This window comes from Squalius cephalus, assembly GCF_949319135.1.
Source record: "Squalius cephalus genome assembly, chromosome: 16".
Taxonomy (NCBI): Eukaryota; Metazoa; Chordata; class Actinopteri; order Cypriniformes; family Leuciscidae; genus Squalius; species Squalius cephalus.
The window spans coordinates 12,597,009-12,621,721 of record NC_137137.1 but is presented as its reverse complement, the minus strand read 5'-3'; the positions used below and the strand labels follow the sequence as shown (position 1 = coordinate 12,621,721).

General features: G+C 37.9%; 1 protein-coding gene across 4 annotated transcripts in view; it reads left to right on the top strand.

The window, feature by feature from the left end:
- iqsec2a (IQ motif and Sec7 domain ArfGEF 2a) overlaps positions 1-24,713 on the top strand; it is a 79,945-nt gene that overhangs the window by 3,750 nt on the left and 51,482 nt on the right. For 3 of the 4 annotated variants that reach the window (XM_079898041.1, XM_079898040.1, XM_079898045.1), the window contains one exon: positions 5,011-5,040. The exons of the other annotated variant lie outside the window; for it this stretch is intronic. In XM_079898041.1, the coding sequence (XP_079754167.1) occupies positions 5,011-5,040 (30 nt within the window). The remainder of the gene's footprint in view (positions 1-5,010; positions 5,041-24,713) is intronic. 4 annotated transcript variants of the gene reach the window in all.

Sequence of the window (24,713 nt, the reverse complement as noted above, 5' to 3'; positions counted from 1 at the left end):
CCTGACTATCTTTCAAAACTGAAATTGAGTGCAACAGTCTGTCACAATAGAACTGTTTCCAGGCCATCGGACAGGCAGCTGGCTGTGCCATTGAGCCTGAACATTACATAAGCCAGCAGACTCTTATCTGGACAGACTTGTGCTGGGCCATTGGCAGAGTGACAGGCTAATGTCATGGGATCCTGAGATTGAATTAGCATTCTAAATCTGTCACAAATGTCATAACTTTTTCGATATGGAAACATATTGGACCATGCCAGTTTGAAGTTTAGCTGTATTTTACTGTAAACAAAGATTTTAGCAACTTAAAAAATAATCTAAAATCATTTGCGAATGGTGCACAACCCTATTGGTTTGGGATGAAATACATTTTTTGGCTATCCCTTTAAACTGATGTTGTTGCTTTCTTAAAATACAGTTTTTTACAAAAAGTGTTGGATGGTCCCTGAAGAGATTTCCACATTGAGCAAAGCTGTCAGTAGCCTGGAGACTGTCAATATCATTCCCAGCATTTGCTGTGTCAATAGACTCCATATAAATCCAGAGAGAGATGGTACAGAAGTGTAGTCGGCCACTCCTTGTGCTGCTGACAGTTGGGTTGTTTGTCTCCATCCCTGCATTGCTGAGGAATCGACCTCTCCATTGCACCTCTGATCACTGTAGTGTGCACTTGAGCCGGCCTCATCACAGCATGCGATGCATACAGATTCGTGCTTGAGAGTGTGCAGATTAACGTTAGTGGATTGGTTCAGTGTCGAGCACTGCAGTACAGCATCTCCTGTAGTTTTTTAAGGCTGGTGGCTGGTGTGGTGTGGAGATTCGTTTTGTATGTATGATCGGGCCACTGTGTAGGAGAGGTTGTGATTTAAAATTCAGATTGTGGATCAACTTGTGTGGGAGAGAGTAGCATAGAAAGAGAGTGAAATAGGCTACAGAATACTCTGCACCCTTTATAATTTTTAATGTACTGTAAGGATTATTTATTGTACACCTAATGGAGAGCGCTCCTAATTTCGTTGTATTGTAAAGTACAATGACAATAAAGGCATTCAAATTAAATAAAAAATTTTGTGTTGCTCACTTTCAAGGTTTTGTTTCTCCAATATTCACACCTCTTATAGGCTATTTGTTTCTCTTGCCCTGATTCCAATGGAGAGAAACCTGAATGCCCTCTGATAAATTGAGTGCTTTCCTTATCATCTGAGACTTTTTTTTTTTTTCCTTGAGGGCAGATAGTGTACTTCATTTCTTCTTGCATAGTAATCATGCTTAAACTGTAGTATTTGTTAGGGGTGGTGATTTTTATTCATACTGTACTAGTGACTCTAATCTTTTACATCTGTTCACCAAAAAAAAAAAATGTTCACTGATTTTAGCCACTATTTGGTGAGACTAAATCTGCAAGAACCTTCTATGTGACAAACTGTAAATCCATGAATCTTTAGTATATTGTTTGCGATAAATAATAAATGCACTGTCTTCTTGTTTTAATATAACGTTTATGTTATTTATAATTAATATTAGGAGTTTCACTAGCTGCGTTTACATGGACCCTAATAATCCGCTTGGAATCGGACTGGTAGTACAGTCGGAATAAAAAGTCACATGTAACCATCAATCGAAATAAATTGGAAAAATCTGATTGAAATTTTATTTGGATTGTAAGGGGTGGTTTACACCTTTTCTAATCAGTTTGATAGGACGTATAAACACTTGATCGGATTGAAACCACAATGGAAAGCTCTGCATATGTGCAATGGCGTAGAAATGGTGTAATGACGTATGACACAGAACAATCTGTTGTTATTTTTGAATATAGTGTCATAAGTGACTGTTGTGTCAGTCTAAAATTCTCCCTCCACTCATCATTATCTGTGAAGTGATACAGGATAGTCCTTGCTTCTGACTCTCATCCACAGACTCCTTGTTTTGGGTGTGGGAAGGGGCTTTTTTACTGCTTAATAAATATAAGATACACGTCACAAAGCTTCATGTGCTCGTCATCTCCTAATTATGACCAACACCTCGTCGCTCAGTTTGTTCACAATTACTTTGTTCATTCATGAGATTCAGTGTCACCCTGAGTCTCATTCTGATTCAAACACTTGATCTTTGCTTGTTAAGTAAGTCTTTGAAGGCAGGAAAAAGCTTGTCTTGTGAAAAATATTAGATAAACACATTTAGAAACTATCAGCTCCCATAGTTTTTTTTTTAATTAAAAAAAAATTAAAATGAAGATAAAAGTAGATTTAACTCCTCTGCTTTGGTGTCATCTCCTGTATCAGATGATTCGCATGATAAATGCATGAACCCACTAGCTGTCTCGTAAACAGCATCTGGTCGATGTGGCAATGTGTTTACTTTACACCTGAGTGGCTTTAGTGCTGCTAGCTTTAGCTTTGCATCATCTTTACCTGAAACAATGGAAAGTCACATGACATATGAGCGCAGATGGCTTGCTTTACTGATAGATTTTGGCGTTTTACAGACTTTTATGACAGTTAGCCTTAGCCATCATTTGACTGATTTTGAATGAACAGCACATATCCATCCATTTTTCTTTTACTTTATTGCCAAATTTCCCAATCTCTTGTTCACACCCTCACCAGCCCTCCCTTGGTGTTGAGCAGATGGCACACCAGCGTGCCATTTTCTTTAGGGTCGCCTTTCCTCTTTTCACCCACAAGGGTCGTTTACAGCATCGTCTTTTCATGTGAGCTCTATTTCGGTTTATATCCATGTTTCTTGTCCCTTTTTTTTCTCGCCCTTATCCCGTCAGCGGATCCAAATCACCCAACTTGGGTGATCACAATCTTTCTCTTTCTCTGGTGTAATGCTTTCGGCTAATGAACAAGTGTAACTACTGCTGTGGGTGAGCTGTTGAGGTGGGATTGTTTCTCAGAATAATTAGCATGGTCGGTGTTAATTACATTTGTCTATTGAAGGTGGCAATTACTGTCGTAGATGTGAGTCTTTGAGTAATGTTGGAGGACTGACTGATAGAGTTTATAAAATTATGATGTAATTGAATGTCTATGGAGAAGCTTTCGGGGCAGTCAAACCTGACACCTGCTGCTTTGTGGGATAGTTTTTTTTTAATGAGTTTTTCTCCTAATCAAAGTAGTAATTCATTTTACTCTAATTTTATAGTTAGTGTAAATGGAGAGGGTGACGAAAAGCAGTGTTTTGTCAGAACAGAAGATGTCATGTGACCTTTTTTAATATTGTTATCCCAGAGTCATTCTTAAAGGGTTAGTTCTCCCAAAAATGAAAATTCCGTCATTAATTACTCACACACATGACGTTCTAAACCCGCAAGTCCTTCGTTCATCTTCGGAACACAAATGAATAGATATATTTTTTATGAAATCTGAGAGCTTTCTGTCCCTCCATAGACTGCATCATTATTACCACTTTCAAGGCCCAGAAAGGTAGTAAATACATTGTTAAAATAGTCCATGTGACTACAGTGGTTCAACCTTAATGTGACGAGAATATTTTTGTGTGCAAAACCCCTCCAAAAATAATGACTTTATACAACAATCTCTTCTCTTCCATGTAAGTCTGCTACGCTGTTCACGTAGTAAGCACAGTGCAGCGCCTCCAGGTTTTACGTCAGAATGCCAGCTCATTATTGGGCAGCTTCTGCGTCCACATCACGCGCATGGTGCTCACGTGAACTCCGACAGCCAATAATAAGCCGTAGAACCTGGAAGTGCTGCGCTTTGTTTATTCCTAAGTGTAGCAGACTGACATGGAAGAGAACGGATTGTTGAATAAAGTCGTTGTGCACAAAAAGATTCCCTTCATAACGTTAAGGTTGAACCACTGTAGTCAAATGGACTATAACCTTTCTGGGCCTTGAAAGTGGTAATAATGATGCAGTCTATGGGGGGTCAGAAAGCTCTCGGATTTCATCAAAAATATCTTGATTTGGGTTCTGAAGATGAACAAAGGTCTTACGGGTTTGGAACGACATGAGGGTGAATGAGTAATGACAGAATTTACATTTTTGAGTGAACTAACCCTTTAACATAAACACAGCAAATTGTAAACCCTGCATCAGAGGTCCTCTGCTCCTGGAGACCCAGTGTCCTGCAAAGTTTATTTCCAACTGCTTTAGCACACCTGCATGTGATTTTTACAGCAATCCTGGGAGCTTAATTAGCTATTTTTATATGTGTTTGATTAAGGTTGGAGCTAAATTCCCTACCCAGGAGCAGGAAAGACCTCTGCCCTGCATAATTGTTCTTATTTGCATATTTATAAGGTTAAAAACTTGGTTTCTTTTTCTGTGGTGTTGTATTGGGTAGCTCTGATAACCTCTGATAACAGATCATTCTAAACTGTAATGTAGAAACATGCATTTTCTGATGCTTTGAAACTACATTATATGTATTGTAAAAATGTGTTATACAAATAAATGTGAATTGAATTGAATTCGCTCAGCCCACAGTGAAATCTCATTTGTTCAAAGTCCTGCTCCACATAACTGTAAACTTCAAATATGTTCTGATTGGCTGTGATTGTCACTGTAAACCTGTCCGTTTAGGACTTTTTTTACGAGCCCAAGTAATGTGAGTTTTCTAGCCTTGGATTCCCATTGATGAAGTGGGAAAGTCCAGTGGAGATCAAAATATGGTGATCGTTGATACAATAATGCATTGATGTTATTCTCACAGCAAGTTTATTATTTATATATTTTGATTTTACCTTTTCACAAAACTGTTGATTCCCAGCCCTTCTATCCATGATTGGTATGAATCTGTAAATGACAAAGAACTGTAGTCAATCAGGATTTCAAGTGGATCTTTTGAGAAAATCATTGATATTTGTGATCATTCAAAATCATTTCTCTGCACAAGATCAATTCGCATTTGCTCCATTGTTGTGTATGTATTCCTTACTGTACGTGTTCAACAATATAACATTACTGACACTTCCACTTTCTTTGTTGTCTCCATGTTTGTCTGTCTCTGTCTCTCACTCTTTCTTCCACTGGATCCACAGGACAGAAGGAGACTCCTCCAACAAAGACAGGTCTGTGTTCACGCTTTCATTTAATCTCCATTTCTCCTCCTCCACAGTGCACTCTCTGACTCCTGTAGTAGCGCACGCTTCGTCAAGTGACAGAGGCCTGTTCTATCTAGGGCAGCCTGAATGCATGTGGGACATGCCATTGCTTCTAATGACTTATTGCTTCGCTCTATGAAAGAGCTCTTGCATCTGGAGCAGGTTTAGCAGAAGAACAGCACTGTGAGCTAACTGAGAGATAAGTGTGAGGACATCAGAACAGAGGGATGAAAATCTTTTGGAAATCGAGAATTATCGTCACTTGGCTGCAAGACTCCCTGTTAGCCGTTGCCGTAGTGACCAATATGCCCAGTGTGAGTATGTTAATGGGTATTGATATGCATGTCGTTTGCATTCGCCCATATAGTGAACGCGAACATGGGCGTCAGTGGTTAGTCAGAAGTAACATGAGTAATGTCCCAGCTGTGAGCGTGTGTTTTGCGTGTAGGAGTGTTAGTGGGTGCAGGGGAAAAAGGTCAAATGGCAAGAATGTGCTGGATTGTGATATGTTGGGAATGTCTCCTCCTGTACAAAACGCTTATTTTGTGTGTTTTAATGCCTTGGTGTTGGTATCAGAATGAGCTGTGATTTTTGGAGTGTCTCTCGCGGCGTTGTTATGACGATTCCTCACCATGGGCACGAGCCGGGGATCTGAAGGATAAATGATTGGTTGTCATGGCAACACCTGTAGATGAACTGGGTTGCCGAAAAAAGTTGCTCGTGTAATACGTAACCCATTCTGTGCATTTTTAGTGTGCTTAGGAGTGTATATGCGTGTGGGTGTGCATGTATTTGTGTTCCCTACACACAGCAGAAGGACAGCGATGAACAGGGCTTGAGGACAAGGCCGCTGCTATGTCACGTTTCACTATAATTACTCTCCGGATGCTTTTGTCCTTGGTTCACGAGTCGCACCGTGTTATGGATGCGAATTTAATTGTTCCCGCATTGTTAAATCGCAGTAATACGTTCTTAATAAATGTGACATCATTTATGCATTGTGCTATGAATCATACTTGTTTTTGTTTGTCACTACAACACTAATGCAAGGTTGCAATAATGAATGAAATCGCTTTCATATTCCTGCTCAACCTGATTTCCTGAGCCGGCGGAGCGCGGGTTGGTCTCTGCTGGGCTAAGCGTGGAAATAACTGGCAGCAGAGGTTTGAGCTTCTCTTCCACCCCAGCAGCAATGCATCACTTCAGCCCCCTGCTTTCAACCACCAGCCCTAGAGCTCTGTGTGTTACGCTGCATTGGAACTGGACTTATGATGTAATACTTTTACACTTTCTTTAGTACAGAACGTGTGAACCAGTAGTGTTATTTTTAGTGTTATTTATTATTTTAAATGTTTTATTTTATTTTTTGTTTCTATTTTAGTATTTTTAATACTTAGATGTTGCCTTGGCAACTAACGTAAAAAAAATTTTTATATTTCATTTTATTTTATTTCAGCTTTATTTATATTAAAGCAAGCAAATTTGCACAAAAAAAGTTATAGTTTCAAGTACCAACGCTATAATTATTCCAGTATAATGTGCGAATGTAACATGACTGTTGTTCAGTACCAAATTTATCATACAAAACTAAAATGTCCTTTAAAATACAAAAATCAATGTTATTCTTGACCATCATGAACTGCCAAGGTCCAGCTATTTTTTTAAAAAATTCAAGTCCTGGAAAACCCTTGAAAACAGCCACATTTACGAAGAGGTACTTGAAAAGGGCTTTACTTATTTAAATACAATATATATGAAATTTCATTTTTTCGGAAAAACACAAATGCAATCTTTTCACGCAAAATTAACAGAGCAGCCCGTCTGATAAACCCTTTTCTTGGTACGATGTACACCAACATTATAATATAAAATACTTTTCTTTGAGCAATAATAGCCATTATAAACTTTGTATTTAAAATTATTAAATACGTTGTAAATTGTATTTTGGATGCCACATATCTGTAATTTGAGTTTAAAAAATCCTAAACGTATTGTTTGATAAGTGGGATCTCTGATTGTAGTCCTTGAAAACCAAAAAAGTAGTGCTTGAAAGTCCTGGAATTTCTTTTTACAGCATCTGTATGAACCCTGTAATAATAACATGACACATTCTTAATAGGAAATACAGCATAAGAATGATTCTTTGATATTTGAGTGTTTGATTTGCAAGTTTCAGTCGCCATTCATTTATCGGAAAAAAACATTTTTTTTTTTTTTACTTGCCATATTTTTCTTTTTTGAGGATGATTGTATGGGAATGTAATGCAACTTGTCTATAATAGAATCTGCCTAATTTTGGCAGTTTCTGCTAAGCAGTGTTTTTTGTCTGCTAAGCATTTGTACACATCTATTACATTTTATATGAGCTTTTATTTACATATTTTTCAGTTTAAGTTGTAATTTAGCTATGCGCTTTTGTCATTTTTATTAGTTTTTGTTTTTTAAAATATTTATACATTTAGCTTTCTGTACTTTGCACAATTACATATTTTTTACAATTTATTATTTGCGTTGTTGTTGTTTTACCCTCTGCTTTCCCTGGGGGGAAAAAACTGCATCTTATATTAGATAAGCAAACATATTAAATAGATGAAAAGGGTGCGAAATATGCTGTTATTCCATGGAAATCTCTGGAGCTTTCTTTAAACGCAAACTATGTGCTGCCCTTCAGTATGTATATCTTTTAAGTTTAGTTTGAACATCTCTGAGGGGTAGACTTATATTGCAGCTCTTTCATTAGGAAATAATCACTTTCAGGGATGGCGTTATTTTTCTGTGAACAGTTTCTATAGCAGATTTGCCTATATTATGGAGTGACAGAATTTTTGCACGTTAGAATGAGGGTCGACCACCGACGCCTTGGTTGGGACTGAATGTCAGCTTGTGCATCTTTGTATGTTTAGCGCTTGAGGTTTATTGTGTGTGCAAAATTAACTATGAAACATTCAGCAGAACGCAGGGCTGTCTCAGGGAGGGACAGCTGGGAATATTTACCTGTGACCTGTGGAGAGGGCGACCATATTTGCGTATGCTGCAATGTTTAATTTTGTCCTAGTTTCCTTGAATCCAAGCAATGACCCAAAAGAACGGCACCAAGCTGCCATTGTGCGAGTTGATTTTTAACTTTACGTATGTTAGGATGGGTGCAGAATTTTTGGGGCTCCTGGATCCGTCAACATGCACAACAAACAGTCTTTTACACAAGTTTATATTTTCACGTTAATAGTCTATATTAAACTTAATGTCCAAATCAGGTCAAAATTAACACTCAAATTAAACGGAAAATAAAACAAGATAATTGACCGAAACCAAATACACATTCAGCCTCCAGCTGAAAAGATATTCATGCAACCATGAATTTAATATGCACTTTCATTGCTTCAGCCTCTGAGCACACTATCAGGTCGATTACACTTTAACTGACAGACATATTTCCCATCAGAATACTGAATGACTTGAAGAAATCAACAGAAATGCAACATCAGGAAATGAAGATGGATGCTTTTTGTTCATGACTAAACTATGCAGAGTGAAACTGACAGCCCACCTGAATAGTTATGACAAATTCCACCAGCTCAAACGGAGTGTCTCGGCGATAAAGGAAGTGTGCGCGCCAGTGAAATCGAATTGACAGGGCTATGCGGGCATGGTGGGGACATATTCCTTGACCTCAGCTAATGTGATAGCCCTCAGCTTTAACACAGTGAGTTCACAGTCAATAGACCTTAGTCATGTTTAATTTTACACAAAAGAAAACGAGGCTCTGAGGGAAAAACTGAAGAACAGCCTCCTACTGACCCCAGTCCCAAATCACTTTCATTGTATGGAAAAGAGCACCTTGAACATTTTGTAAAATGTCATCTTTAAAGTTCAAAAGAAGAAAGTAAGTCTTAAAGGTCTGGAATGACAGGAGACAGGATTTTTGTGTTAAACATCCGCACACAATCCTAATCAATTCATTAAAGAGATGTATCTACTCTTAACCCTTAAAGAGATTTATCTACCCTTAACTTTAAGTATGTACTTGTATAATCACAGCAGGACAGAGTTTTTGGCCGCAGCTAGTTTGTTCAAGCAGGGCACAAAGTCACAGAAGTGCTCTTTTGTTCTTTTTTTTTTTTTCTCCCTTGTGGGCTTCAGTAGAAGTGTTGCTGGGGGAATGAGGTGTGTTATCACAAATGTGTTTGTGTAAAGAACTGTGTGGGCGACAGAGAGAGAAAGAGAGGGAGAGACAAAAATGGAGAAGGAGAGAAATGCATAAAGAAGAACAGAGGTACTAATTGAAAGAAGGAAGGAGTGAGAGGAGGAGTAATGTGTAAAAAGAGAGGACAGTACAGCTGACAGGCTAATAAAACATGCAGGGAATTACAAAGGAAATGAGCCTTCTCTGCTCACACATACACACTCCCACATCCTATCAAACACACAAAAACATCAACACAAAACCGCTCCATTATTTGCGTCAAGGGATGTCAAAAGTCTGTCAAAGGATGTCAAAAATGTGACATTTTAAAATTTTTGTTGTTGTTTTGGCAGTGCATGTGAATGATGCACTTTTTGGTCCAAATGGTAGTCTTTTTTTTTTTTTTTTTTGAAGAAATTGATGTCAGAATATCGAATTTGTGCATTTGTGGGTAAATGTGGTCTACAAGTCTTGCTACCATTTGTTTTTAAACATACAGCAATATAGACAAGAAAAAGAGAGAACCCCTCACTGTACTTCACATTTTTTTGAATTATTTGGAACAAATGGTCAATAATGCTTAATTATTTGGAAGAAACGGTTACTCATTTAATATACAACATTGTTTTTGTATTTCATGCTTTATTTGATTAAAAAATACAGTAAAAACTGTAATGTTGTGAAATTATTTTTTTCAATTTAAAATAACTTTTTAATATATTTTAGAATGTAATTTATTCCTTTGACAAAGCTGAATTTTCAGTATCATTACTCCAGTCTTCAGTCACATGATCCTTCAGAAATCATTCTAATATGCTGATTTGGTGGTCAAGAAACATTTATTATTATTATCATCATTGTTAAAAACAGTTGTGCTGCTTAATATTTTTGTGGAAACCATGATACATTTTTTTCCCCAGCATTCTTTAGAAAGAAAGTTTAAAATAACTTAAATAACAATTCTTTAGAAATAGAACGTTTAAAATAACGTAACATAATGGCATTTATTTGAAAGTAAAGACATTTATATTTATATTATATTTGTGATCCATGCTACTTGAGTAATCTGAGACGTTTGTATTGAAATTAATATCGTAACATCATGATATTGGTATCGGCCACTGAAATATTGGTATCATGACAGCCCTTGTGGCATCAGAACCTTGTTTTTTCTGATCAATGAAACATTTGCATTGTCTTGTTGAATCTTTTATTTTTTATTGTTCATTGTCTTGTCAATCCATGTGATTTGACAGCAGCACTGCCTGAAAGCAGTGTGTGATATCCTCCTCTGTCTATTAGGGGCCGCACCATGTTTCCCTCGACTTGCATCAGCCCTTCCAGATGAGTCCAGAGAGACTCGCAGAGCAGCAGAAGATGGTTATACAGGGTTTGGCTCTTGAGGTGCTTGTTCACCGAGAGAGACGTGATGAGGCATTCTCTCTCTCTCCTTTGCAGTGGGATGGTGCATGTCAGCTGGTTTTAAGGTGACCACATGGGTGTGATGGGGACGGACACATGGGGACAGACTGCTTTTTTTCTTTCTTTTTTTTCTTTTTTTGTTGCCGGGCAGCAAAATTGAGTTTTAAAGTGTGTGTGTGTGTGTGTGTGTGTGTGTGTGTGTGTGTGTGTGTGTGTGTGTGTGAAAAAGAGCGAAAGAGCAGTTGAGGAAAGGGCTTGTTAGAGGTTGTGTACCAATACCGTCCTTCCCTAGAGGATTCGGCGCACGCACATTTCCAACAGCTGTCCCAGCTGCGTTCTTACCAGAACATTGCAACTGTGCTGCTTACAAATTCTTCCTGATGAAGGATACCACTAACACAGAACTGATGGAAAAAGGAAATGTCGTATTAAACACAATGATTGAAGCGGATGGAATATATGACCTTATCTCTTTTTTGAATGGCACAAAAAAAAAAGTGTAATATACAGTAATTTTGAGGAGATTTATTCTGGCAATGGATTCCCGTGTTATGTTTTGTTCATTCTTGCCCCGCAAAAAAAATGTTTGTTTTGTTGTTAAAATACTCTTACATTACTTCATGTGCATTTATATCTGGATTTTTTAAGTTAAAGTGCCCCTATTATGCTATTTTAAAGTTTCCTAATGTTGTTTTGGAGTCTCCTACAACAGGTTTATATTCATCAAAGGTTAAAAAACTGTTTAATTTCCTCATAATATACATTTGCACATCACCACATTTTCAATAATTCTCAAACAACTCGTGAGATTATATGAATCAATCTCTCTAAATCCTGCCTTTCCGCGAGCTACTCTACTCTGGTTGGCCAGACAGCTCAGTCTGTTGTGATTGGTTTACTGTGTACAGCACGCAGTAACATGAGTTTGACATTTGACGAAATCAAAAACGCCCATTGCCATAAAAACGTCAGGTCTGTCTGCGTGTCCTGAGGCTTCCTACACGGTAAACTAAACACAGTAATGAACAATGACGTTGATTTTACCATATCAATGCAAGCGCAAGTCCGATGATGAAACATTGGAAGAACTAGTTATTCAACCCGAACCTTCATCGCAAGGACGACTCGAGCTGGACGTTTCTCAGTGATACACTACTCAGTTTGAGGTACATTATGAGATGTTGCAACTGTAATTCCTCACCATCAGCTTGAACAAGTGCATGTCCATCAACTAACTGATTATTTTACTTGAAATTATTTATTTACCAAGTATTTTTCTAATATATTGCGGTGAACACGTGGAAACTGTATCAATAACAGTGCATGTATGCAATGTATACATTAGGCGAGCTCTAGCTTGAATGACTGATGTAACATAAATGTTGGTAAAATAAATCTTGCTCAATGCGTAATCTTTCCTAATGAGAATAACAGACAATCTGCATTAATAGACACAGTTATAGGTAATAGTGGCCCACAACTTGATTAGCAGAAGTATTTCAGTAAGACAGTAATAATGTGAGTTAACCAGTTAGCAGGAGACCTACACAATATAAAACTCAAAACTAAGTATTTTGAACACCATCTTTCAAGAGCGAGCGGTTTGTGAATCCTGCACTGAACTCCGAGATTTGAGAAGCAATCGTCTGTGAAATAAAGGGAACACCGCAAAAGTTTACCGATATCATGGTAAAGATGCATTTTAACCACTGATTCTTCACATGTTCGTCCTTGGGCAGTGAAAAAAAAACTGCCTTTACCTTCACATTGTAGAGCACAGTGTCTTCTCGACATGATGCTATCCAGTATCCACAGGAATCAGCTGTTGGTTTGAGGTTCAAGTTTTCCCTGGTGTCTGCGTACGCAATAAGTGGGTGGGCAATAAAATATTTCAATATTAATTAAATGATTGTCTCTGTAGTGCTATCAAAACATTTTGTTTTAGAATCCTGAACCAGCCGCACACAGTAACCGGCTCAGCCAATGGAGTGAGTTTGGGGCGGGGCTATCTGTTTGTTACGTTTGGTGAAACTAGAAAGTTGCACACTTCAGTTTTGCTTTTGGCACCTTTAAAAAGTGTTTTTGCATATACTATAGCGTAAAGGTTTCTCAGAGGTCCCTGTTCACACCCACAGATTCATCCCTGGCCTTTTTACGCCAGTACATGCTGAGGACTCATGCCACCTGCCTACACAATTCTGCATCCTTTGTTTCAGACCACAATATCTATCCATCTCTCTCCTTCTTTCCTTCCTTCCTTCCTTCCTTCCTTCCTTCATCCTTCCCTTATTCATAACAGTCCATTAATTCCCTCTTTGTTTTCTCGTCTGTCTGTCACTGTGTTCTGTGTTTGCTCGAGCTTTAGGTGGTGTTGTGCTGTTTTTTTTTTCTAGATGTTTAATGCTAGCCTGACAGACTCCCTGCTGTGCATCAAGACTGGAGACAAAATTAACTTTCAGTTGATCATGAAATACCTGAGATGGTTTAGTATGATAGTGCCAAAAAAAGTGAATAATTCAATTTTAAATTTCAAGTATTCATTTGGTAGTTCAACGTTTCATTAGTTGTTCAGAAACTAGCTCATTTTGGACGTAAAATCAACAAATCAAATTTGAAAGTATATGCAGTACAATCTTTGTAAATGTCTCTGGTCTTATTTTGGGCATGATTCATCAGTGCAAAAAAAAAAAAAAAAATTCATAAAAACATAACTTTCTATGCCTAAAATCATTTTTTGTTCTTGTGATCTTGCCTGGACACGTTAAAGTTATGTAAACCAATAATATCATAAGCCACTCATGTCAGTATGGAATGATCATAGTCCTGCCATACATTATTACCCATTATGCTCTGTTAAGATTGGAAATGTATTACATAATGCATCACATCATGGAAGTTGTGAATGTTGTTTTATATTCGAAATGAACCCCTGTGATTGGCCAGTAGGGGTCAGTCACACACATTCTTCACCAAACAAACCTGCGGGATCATAATTATATTGTGACACTTGTTATTAAAGCATGTTGTTCGGTGACACGGTGTACTACTGATGATTCATTTGAACAGATAAATTCATTCCATTTGTCTTTTTTGGCATGACCGAACTCCTTGTGGAATAAAAGCTCACGGATATTGATTTTCATACTGAACATCAGGCACTATTCACCACTCATGTTTATTAAGCAAACCTGCTTCACTCTTGCTCTGACAGAATCTTGTTTTCAGTATTTTTAGATGCTCAAGAAAAGTCTTGCTTTAGTTTAGAGATTTCATAAAGCTGCCAGTCTAATTTCTCTGTAAGAGCTAAATCCTTTCATTTGATCTTAATTTAAGCACATTCTCATCCTTATTATAGGACAAATTAATTAATGCATATCTGTATGTAACTTTTTAAAAGGATTTTTTTTTTTTGCTTAACATGGGTTTGTTGAATGATAAATTATATAAACTATTAAAATAAGATCAAATAAGTCTTCAGTGGATTGCTTTTGTCTAGTGTGACTTACACAGCTCTTGGTAAAGCTGCGGTGTAGTGGAGAACAAGTCTGCCCTTCACCTCGGATGTGTCTCAGTCCGCTCAGTAGTTCACTAATAAGTCTATTGCTTTGGGAGTTGGGTTGACAAAATTGTTTCATTGCATTCAGACAATAAGTTCTTTCCAGAAAGCACTACAAACTTAACTGGTTCATCACCAAAGGGTGGATGTACTGTGATTTTTAAAATTTATTTTATGTAATGTCTGGATGCCATTCATGTATGTAAATGTACCTTTTTTACTCAGAAAATGCAAGGGAATATTTCCAAATGGCACTGTATTTTTAACAGCTACAGTGAAGATACACAATGCCATTTTGCAATGTTGTCAGTAAATTAAATTAACAACCTCACAAGGTGATCGTGTCATCAGTGTCCCAATGTTTAGTGGACCCTTGTTAGTGGCCAAATGTGTGATCTCGATATACTGATTCACTGCATAGGGAACAATGGAGCGGACTGAGACACAGCCCTGGTCGGTACGCTGTAATATTCCTCTATACAGGTAATTTGACATAACTCTACATAAACCATCTTAATCTTCATTAAATGCTCTGCCTGACTGCACCTAACTCTCCACAGCTCGATAAAAGTCTGCATAACGCTTCATAACTCTGCATAACGCTGCCTAACCATGCCTGTACTGCTGCTGCTAAAGTGTTTGTAATGTATGCATGTGGCTGTCTTTGTTGTCTGTTATCTTTTGTTTCTTTCTTGACTTTATTTTTTCTCTCTCTTTCTTTCTTTCTTTCTTTCTTTCTTTCTTTCTCTCTCTCTTTCTTCCTGTGTCTATCTCTATCTTCCTCTCTCTCTCTCGCTCTCTCTCTCTCTCTCTCTCTCCCCCCTCCTCCTCTCTTTCTTTCTTTCTTTCTTTCTTTCTTTCTTTCTTTCTTTCTCTCTCTCTGTCAGGTCACCACCCTATTCCACCTGTAGTACTTCTTCTACTCGTACCAATTCTTCCACCTCCTCTACTGCTACTCCAGCTTCTACCTCTGTCCACACCAGTCTGACCGCAAACAGCCACTCCACCCACCACCAGTACTGCTGCCCCGCGCGGCTCCTTCTGCCCAAGCCGCCCTGCGCCCTCCCCCCTGCCCGGCACCCGGAGCAGGCAAGGTAAGGGCCTGAGCCCACACTTCCCCTCTCGATAACCCGTTCACCCGATCCTTCACAACCTCAGTGTCTCCCATCATCCACGTCCAAATGCTCACCTTTCATCTCCCACCTCTCCAGAAAGGAACAGGAGAGCCGTTCTCTCAAAACTGACTACCCATAATTCCTTTGTCCCAACTGAATAATGCGTTTGCCTCCAAAAGCAAGAGAATAATGGCTTTTTGGAGATGAAATGACCTTGCAAGTAACCTAGTGAGATCTGAACCCCTGTGGGCCACTTCAATTTCAGTCTCTTTGGTCTTTTGTTTAGAATTTTTTTAAATGAAAATGTGCTTTGTTATAAATGTAATTTAAATTTCTTAATTATGTAAATATGTGCTTCTAAATAGATTAACAATATTAACGACACTTCCCCTGTCTACCTTTGTTTGCCCCCAAACTCACACATTTGTTATGTCGACTCACTTAAGCAAATGCAGTTTTGTGCCACTAACAGCACAGAAATTACATGCTGTCCTTCTGATTTTGCATTAGTGCCCCTTCACGCACATACACATCTCTGAATAAGACATCTATTCAGTCTCCTCGGTCCACACTCAGGGCACAAAATGACACATCCTCATGCATAATCCTCCACACACACACCAACGTACACACTCATCCTCACATGCTCGTTCAGATGTGGTTCCGCCCCTTCATTAAACATGAATCACATAGAGGCGGAGACAAAAGTGCATGCAGAACCCCCCACCCCCACCCCTCTGCCTACACACACACACGCACACACACACACACGCACACACACACACACGCACACACACACACACACACACACACACACAGAGAGAGTCTAGTTTACTATCTTTGTGACTCTCCATAGGCGTAATGGTTTTTATACTGTACAAACCGTATCTTCTATCTCCTTACACTAACCCTACCCCTAAACATACCCATCACAGAAAACTTTCTGCATTTTTACATTTCCAAAAAAACTCATTCTGTATGATTTATAAGCTTGTTTACCCATGGGGACCTCAATTTAGGTCCCCACTGTGACTCGAGATTCCACATGAGTCTGTGTGCATTCAGGTTGAAGTCCCCACCTGGATAGAAAAACATGAACACACGCACACGCACACACACACACACACACACACAACCCCTCTGTCACTGTGATTCTCAGTCTCTTTCCTCCTCCATCAAATCCGTCATTTCTCCCATGATTCCATGTTGCATGTATATGTGCATATTGCTATACTTAACTTTGTTTTTGTTTTTAAGAGATAAGATGTTTTAAAGTATTGTGATACCTAGAAAAATAGTTTGAACTGTAATGCTGTTATTATTTTCAAATACATTTTTTCACGGTAGTGCATCTTGAATATATACAAAAGAGATGCGTATATATGTATATTAGTTAAACTGGTGATTCTTTAGTCGGTAGGGTTTTGTTGGCAGAACTGTGGTGGGTGGCTGAATTCAGCTTGTACTACAATTCTGCCCCCTGCTGGAAAGGACTAAGACATACAAAATAGAGTGAAAATTGAGATTGAGGTTTGAATCCCTGCAAACAAGGCGATTCCTGAATCAGAGGTGCTGGAACTGAATTTTAGTCAAACCTCGTTAGTGAATATTAAATATTTTAGTGATTTTAGCAGATGATACTTTTGTTTTTATTTAAAGAAATTCCTAATCAATGTACTAAAAGTGTATTTCCAATCATGTCAACATTTATTTTAAATTTTGAAATCTTGGAATGAGCTCTATTTCATACTTGATTTCCAGAATAATTATTAGTTATTTTGACATGGAGTGCTGCAGGGATGGCGGATATTTGGGATATTCCCATGTTCCCTCGACAGAAAGCCAAAAGTATCTTCCCATTGGCTTTTGGATTATTGCAGAAAAAAAGCTCTGTGAGCAACAAGAGTTTATGATACTTGCATGTTTTGAATTTTGAAGCCAGAATACAATTGCCAGAAGTAAAAATCTAAAGTTAGTCTGTAAGGAACTATACAACGGTTGCATGACTTCCAAGTCATATATATTTTTTAAAATCTACAAATTTGAGTTTAAATATTAGATACTATTATACTTGAAATAGTATAAACACAATGAGGCTGTAAAAGAAGACTAGTGACTAGATGAATTAACCTGTTCGGTGTAATGATGTTTAAAGGGTTAGTTCACCCAAAAATTAAAATTATCCTATAATTTACTCACCCTCAAGCCATCCCAGGTGTATATGACTTTCTTCTTTCAGCCAAACGCAATTGGAGTTATATTAAAAAAAATATCCTGGCTCTTCCAAGCTTTATAATGGGAGTGAATAGTAACTGGTTTTGAAGCCCAAAAAAGTGCATCCATCCATCATAAAATAAATCCTTTTCATAATCCATACTTTATAATATAACTCCGATTGTATTTGTCTGAAAGAAGAAAGTCATATACACTTAGGATGGCTTGATGGTGAGTAAATGAGTTTTCATTTTTGGGTGAACTAGCCATTTAATGTTCCCAACAACCTCTGTTGTTCCATTTAACCACTTATTAGTGACCGCATCTTTTTATGTCATAGATTAAAACGTGAAAATATCTTGAGCTTGTGTTAACTACTGACCTTAATTCAGGAATTTAACCTACAACCCATCCAAAAAACCCACTGATTTCAACTTGTTTACATGCTTTTTAGGACTTCCTGCAGCACTCTATTAGCTTTTAATATTATCTGATATTTCAAACATAAAATTTGCTTGGTATTTTAACTTATTTCCAAGTCGGCATGGAACTCATGCACATCTGCATAGGCCAATATATAAATAGTACTAAGGCGAAGACTTGCCTCATGAATATTAATTCATGAACATAATTTGACAGTCTAGGAAAATTACATAGCAATGTCAGTACTAGCTAATTAATATTCATGAGCTCAGTTTCCTCCAGTATTCCAATTTATTTATTGACATCATAACCCGCCCATTTTTGACTCCCTTTCTAAAACTCATTCCGGCACCCTCATTCTAATTTACTAGCAAATGACTCTAAATTTGAATCACAGCACATTACAGCACTGTAGAGTGAATGTTACTGGATTTATATACAACATCTATTTATAACGACACATCCATTCCTCCATTCATCACTCTTCCTTCTCTTTACTGTACTTACTCTCTCACTTCTCTTTTTCTGAAACTTTTTTTTTTTTTACTCTTTCCACTCCCCATCCGCTTCTGCCGCACCCTAGAGAGGATGAGGATGACGACATCGCCCATCAGTTCTGTTGCCCCGCCTCTGAGTGCAGTAGCCCCTCCTCTAGGTAACCAGCAGACTTGTTGGCCCCACCCCTGACAACATCCCCCTGTTTTGCCCTGCCCACTACAACAAAACTATATGGGGTGCTTGTCAATCACCTGGATGCTAAACTTGAACCAAGTGCGTCTGAATCTGCAGCCTAAATGCAGCTGGTCTTAATTTAACTGAAACCTCTGAAACAAAATACAAAAATATCCTTTGCACTAGCATGTCATCTGCATCCTACCACGCGTCGGAAATGGACAAATATCCTGTACGTGACTGAAACGAGCGAAAAGGAATGAAAACCATTGCTTTACAGTATTAATAAGGGGACATACTGGAGAAGATCTGAAGTGGAAGATCAACCCGAAGAAAAGAAAACAAAGCAGATGGTCCCCCTTTCTCCGCCACCGTCTGTCTCCCGGTCCTCATTGTTGCGATATCAGCTTCTCTTTGGTTTTTGCTTTTGTCTTTCCTCCATGTGTTCTCTGGCCTCTGTATCTCGTCTGCCAAACGCCTGTGTAACTTTAGTATGGTCTGTGATGTGTTGTGCTTGTTCCCACATTTAATGTCAAAAGAAAGGATATGTGTTTCTTTTTATCATCCTCCGTTTCCCCACAGAGAGAAAAAAGACGCTTGTCTCTCGGCCCAACTGTCAAAGTTTCCCAACGAAATTAAGGATTTACCACACTTTTGCGTATATATCAGGCCCAGCATGACGGCAAGCCTCTCTAAAGCCATATTTTAATGTGAAGCTTCAGCGACCACCGTTTGTCATCCCCCAGAGTTCTTTTTGATTCGCTTTCTTGACATTTTGTCTTTTTGTACTGTTGTTTCCTGGCATTTGCTTATCACCCTAACAATCCAAAGCCAAACCGGTCGTCGTCATCCCACCTCTACCAACTCAGACTAAAGTTTGTGACTCTGTACATACATGTAAATGTCAACGTTTGAAACGCAATGCAGTGCAGGACACACTGAAGGAGAAAAAGGCCTGGTTGGCATGTTAGTCTAGCGATGTAGGTTAGTAACAACAACAGGGATTAAGAGGTGCTTCATAAGATAATCAAAGTTTTTCAATCCCTGGCCTACTTCAATGAATGCATCCTCAAAAATGGCACTGAATTATCCAGGTATAGTAGTGAGATATTGTTATAGTAGACTTCTTACTGTACCTCAGGTATAAAAGATACGACGTAAACAAAACGTTTGGCACTATTGTAGATCACATCGCTCTGATGTGGTGGTTCCAGTAGCTAGATGTCCACAGCTGGCTGATCAAAAACCCTCTCATCTTACTTGTGAAAGTCTCCAAGATTGTTTTGGATGAAGAGATATTCTGGAACTGTAGTGTTTTGTTTGTAATTATGTGATTGTACTGTACAATATACCGAACACGACATGCACAACGTACATACATAAATGAACTGCTTAGGAAAATTGATTTAACGTTTATGATTTTAATAAGATAAGTATTCCTTGCCTGATCAGTTAGAAAATCAATTGAAAAGGAATATTGAGGTCATATGAAAAACTAATACAAGTAAGGTGTGGGAAATCATTGCATGAACCAAATATCTTTCATGAGAAGGATTGCAAAAGGACTGAGAAACACAAGAAAACACATTAGCCAGATGTGTGACCATGAAATGCCCCCGTATTTGTGACAGAATGATGACAATGACATTGTTGCCACTTGCTCAGAGACTCAACTGCATAAACTGATAATAAGAAAAGAGTTTCTCAAACTCTAATGCATGTTCTCTAAAAGTCATTGCTCTTTTTAAACTCTTTCATGGTTGTGACTGATATAGTTTTTTTGTTATTGTGGAGGCTTAATTGTTTTTAATTTGTCGTACCAGCATTTTGGATGTCTTTGGGAGCCGTTAAGTACAGAAAGAATGGAGTTGAAGGGAAAAGGCTCGTATTCACTGGTTTATCCAGTGACTTGAAGTCTCTCTAGTCGTTGCAGCAGTGCGCTACTTTTAAAGGAGCCTCTCGCATCATGGTGGAACATTTTAATATAGGGACGTACTACAGGGGACTTATCAAAATTAAACTTTTGTGATATGAAAAAAAAATATTGACCAAGTTTTAACATATGCAAATTAAGCATCATCTTATTAAATATGCAAATTTAGAGTTCTAATTTACCAAACCTTTACTTCCTGGTGCAATTTAGCATAATGTAGTAGGAGTATTCTGTAGAAAATGTAAACTTCTTTTTAAAGTCATCAACAACTTATTAACTGTTAGTCAAAATATGTGTCAAAAACATGCTGCTAGAATGAAAATCCTTTCTGAAAATGTCATTACAGAAATATTACAGCAGCAAAATCTCAATTTTGGTCTCTGGTACTAATTATGAAACATGACATTGCATCCAACCGAATGCATCATGCATGCCTGTAGTACCTCCCCTCAAACCATGCTGTGACTCTCATACAGTGGATGAAAATGACACGACGTCACTGCTAATACAGAGATGAGTGGTGGATTCTTTCGCCTGATGCGTTCAGTCAGCGTGTTCCTGTATTTAGCGCTCACAGCGGGAATGAATGCGATGAGTCACACATGAAAGAGCCCTTCTTTACTATTTTTATTCTCTCTCTATCTCTCTCTTTTACATGCTGTAAATACTGAAACATCATTCCTACTCCTTTCCAATGGAGGTGGAACATTCATTGATATATGTATATTACATGAATGATAATGGATATGATATAAAACTGATATATTAAAGAGTATTACTGAATATTATAAGAATGTTACTGATGATGGTGGTGATGTGGTGGTGATGGTGCTTCTGATGATGATGATGATGATGAAAGCGACTGAATAAATGCTCTTATGATCCAGATTAAAATGTGGTCATGTAGTCTTTTAATGACAGGTACGAGTTTTTCCGTAGGCATCTTCTGGCATTTACTTAATAAAAGCAGATCAAAAACAGACGCCTTCAGTTAATGACATTTGCACATACCTCTGTTGTGGCGCCTCCCACGTTTTCAAACACTAAGCTGATTCCTAGGGTTGAATTGGCACTGTGTGGCTTTTTAAAATATGTACACACATTACAAAAGTGCAACATCATTAAAGAGCTGAGATACTTAAGGGATCCCAGGCAAATTATGAACGTGCTCTTTTTTTTGGGGGGGAAACAAGAGTTTGACTGACTGATTGATTGTACGTTGTAGATGTGCTTCAGTTTGTGTGTGTCACTTCAGTTGGACGCAAGGTCGTGCGGGGATAATTTGATTAAAGTCTTAGTGGAAGAGATGAAGGAAGTGTCAGCGTTGGAGGGGGGAAGGGTGAGAACCGGAAAATACAACCTCAGGGCAATAGAAAATGAAAGGAACGGGGAAAATCGATGAACGAAACCCTGAAACAGCAATGTGAATGTAATCCAAGATGACCAGAACATTTCCTCAACAGAGGTTAAAAGGGTTTCATCAAAGATAAGAAGCATCAAAAGGCACCAGTGATTTATATATTAGATCTAGTGTTCTTATTTGAATATATTAGCATGCAAAATGAAAAAGAAAGAAAAACTGCACCCAGGGCAAATGTGTTTAACAGGCCTCTTGAGCACACGGAGCAGAAAAATACTCTGGGATATTATTTGTTCGCCCATTAATGCGAACTTGAGTGTTTTTTTGGGTTCATTTTCCCATCATTTACTGATATTTATCCATTAATTAATATTGTGGAAAATTATGTTCCTCGGCCAGGAACAGTCAATGAGGTTCTCTCCCTCTGGATTTGCTTTTGCACAGTCATCAAATCTAAATCCTGTGAGGTAACTTACATTCAAGCCAGTGCTGGAAAGGGCTACGGAGAGTCTGCTAGCCTGGATACAAATGGTAGCTGTGTGTTTACTGCTGTCACACTTGCCGCTGGGATCTGATCTCTCATATCACTTCAGCACACAGAGCTGGCCTGTGACAGACAGGACAAGCGGAAGCGGGTTTAAATGGATGTGCTGCAGTCTCAACGGTTGGGCCTCAAGCACACAGCAGAAGGACTGGGGAGTCTGGACTATGTGGTGTGGAATATAAAGGAGCCTTATTGGTAGTCAAGTATTGGAGGAAAGGATTCTCGAATTCTCTAAAAAAAGGGGGGAAAAAACATTGATGTTTGTTTTGCAGTGCATCTGTCCAGACTTTTGGCCCCTGTTCTGTATGCGGTTAATTGGTACCTCGTCCCGCAGGTATGTGCTCAGAAAAAGTTGAATTAAAAATTTGCTTTGTTGTCATTCTGCTATACTGTATGTGGGAGACGTATAGTGGAATGAAATGTTGTGCCTAGCAGGACCACAGTGATAGATATTTAAACATAAATATAAACATATAAACAATTTATATGTTTACCTAGCTTTAGTGAAGTGCACAAAAACCTCAAAATATTTATTTATCTATTCTATCTATCGATCTATCTATTATCTACTATCTGTCTATTGCTCTTTCTATCTATGGTTCTATCTAAAAAATGTCTTAACCCAAACCTTTTGCAATCCAACATTCAAAGTTTTCAAATTTTGCTATTCTAGTTAAAAGTTAGCTACATGAATTTCTCTGAATTTCAATTCATTTGACTTCTCCTTCACATTCAATTTTGAATTGCAGTTCTGCATCATGTTTGCTGCTTTAGTTTAAATTAAGGAACTTAACCTGTGTTCTCAATTCAATTCTGAATGGTGCACAACCCTGCTGTGGTGGTTACGGCCTGTATGCAAACTACAGGGAGAAGGGTCCCGTTCTCTAAGCTCTAAATGAGTAACATTGAACAAATGAATCCATGCCACCCTGCTGCTCTTAAGGCAGTTTCGCTCCCTGTCCGCCGCTGGAGCCGCTGCATCAGGAATCAAGCTTGCTTTACTCTTCTCTCATTTGTTGGTGCCATATGCCTGTTTATTAATTTTATGTGGGAATGATCATGGGTAGCTCCTATTCTCTCAGTAAATGGCTACATCCCCTGATGTTTATCACTCAAGTGCCCTTTATAGCCAAATAGAAACAGATGGGCTCTGGGTGTGTTTTGCACTAATGCAAATGCAGCACTAACCTGTACATGCAAAACCACCCAATGGGTCCCAGATCAGTGTTTAAAGGCAACGTTAAAGGAGAACTCCGGTCAATTTTAACATTTTTTTGTAAATTTGGAGTGCTGTCAGTACAGAGAACAACGACAAAAATCGGTGTTGCCTACACCGTGTTATCCTCTTTTTAAAATTTGCACCCTGTTGACTTAAATGGGGCAAGTTTTAAACCTGCTTTTAGCCTCTTAACATCCTTGATGTGTCATTACAAGTGCCCAGCCATTGTGAGTGATTCCTTCAGAGTGAACGCGGTGAATCTGACTGCAAAATTGACCGGAGTTCTCCTTTAACACTCACAGAATGAGGGAAAGATGAGGACCCTCGAAGTGTTGTTTTGGGTTTTCACCAGGTTGTTCGGTATACTTATTTTCAGAAGTATACATTAAATATAAATATAATATAAATATAAAATATAAAATTATTAATAATAAAATATAAAACATTAAAGCGATCAAGCATATACTTGGATGTTTTTGGAAGGTTTTTGTGTTACTTTTGTTTTCTGTACTGATTGTAAAGTGTATTATTTATATACTATACATAGTATTTATTAATGTTTTAAATTAGTTATTATTTTATTTAAAATTAAGTTTCCATATGAATTTTAGTTTGGTGTACTAATTTTGTTGTGCTATATATATATATATTAGGGCTGTCAAAAGATTAATTGCATCCAAAATAAAAGTTTGTTTTTAATAATATATGTGTGTGTACTGTGTATAATTAAATTTGTATATATAAATACACACACATGTATGTATATATTTAAGAAAAATGTGTTATTTATATATAAAAAAAATTATATGTATATATATAATATAAACTATATAAATATATATACAGTATATGTATGCAAATATTTCTTAAATATATACATGCATGTGTGTGTATTTATATATACAAAATAATTATACACAGTACACATACATATATTATGTAAACACAGACTTTTATTTTGGATGCGATTAATCGCGATTAATCTTTTGACAGCCCTAA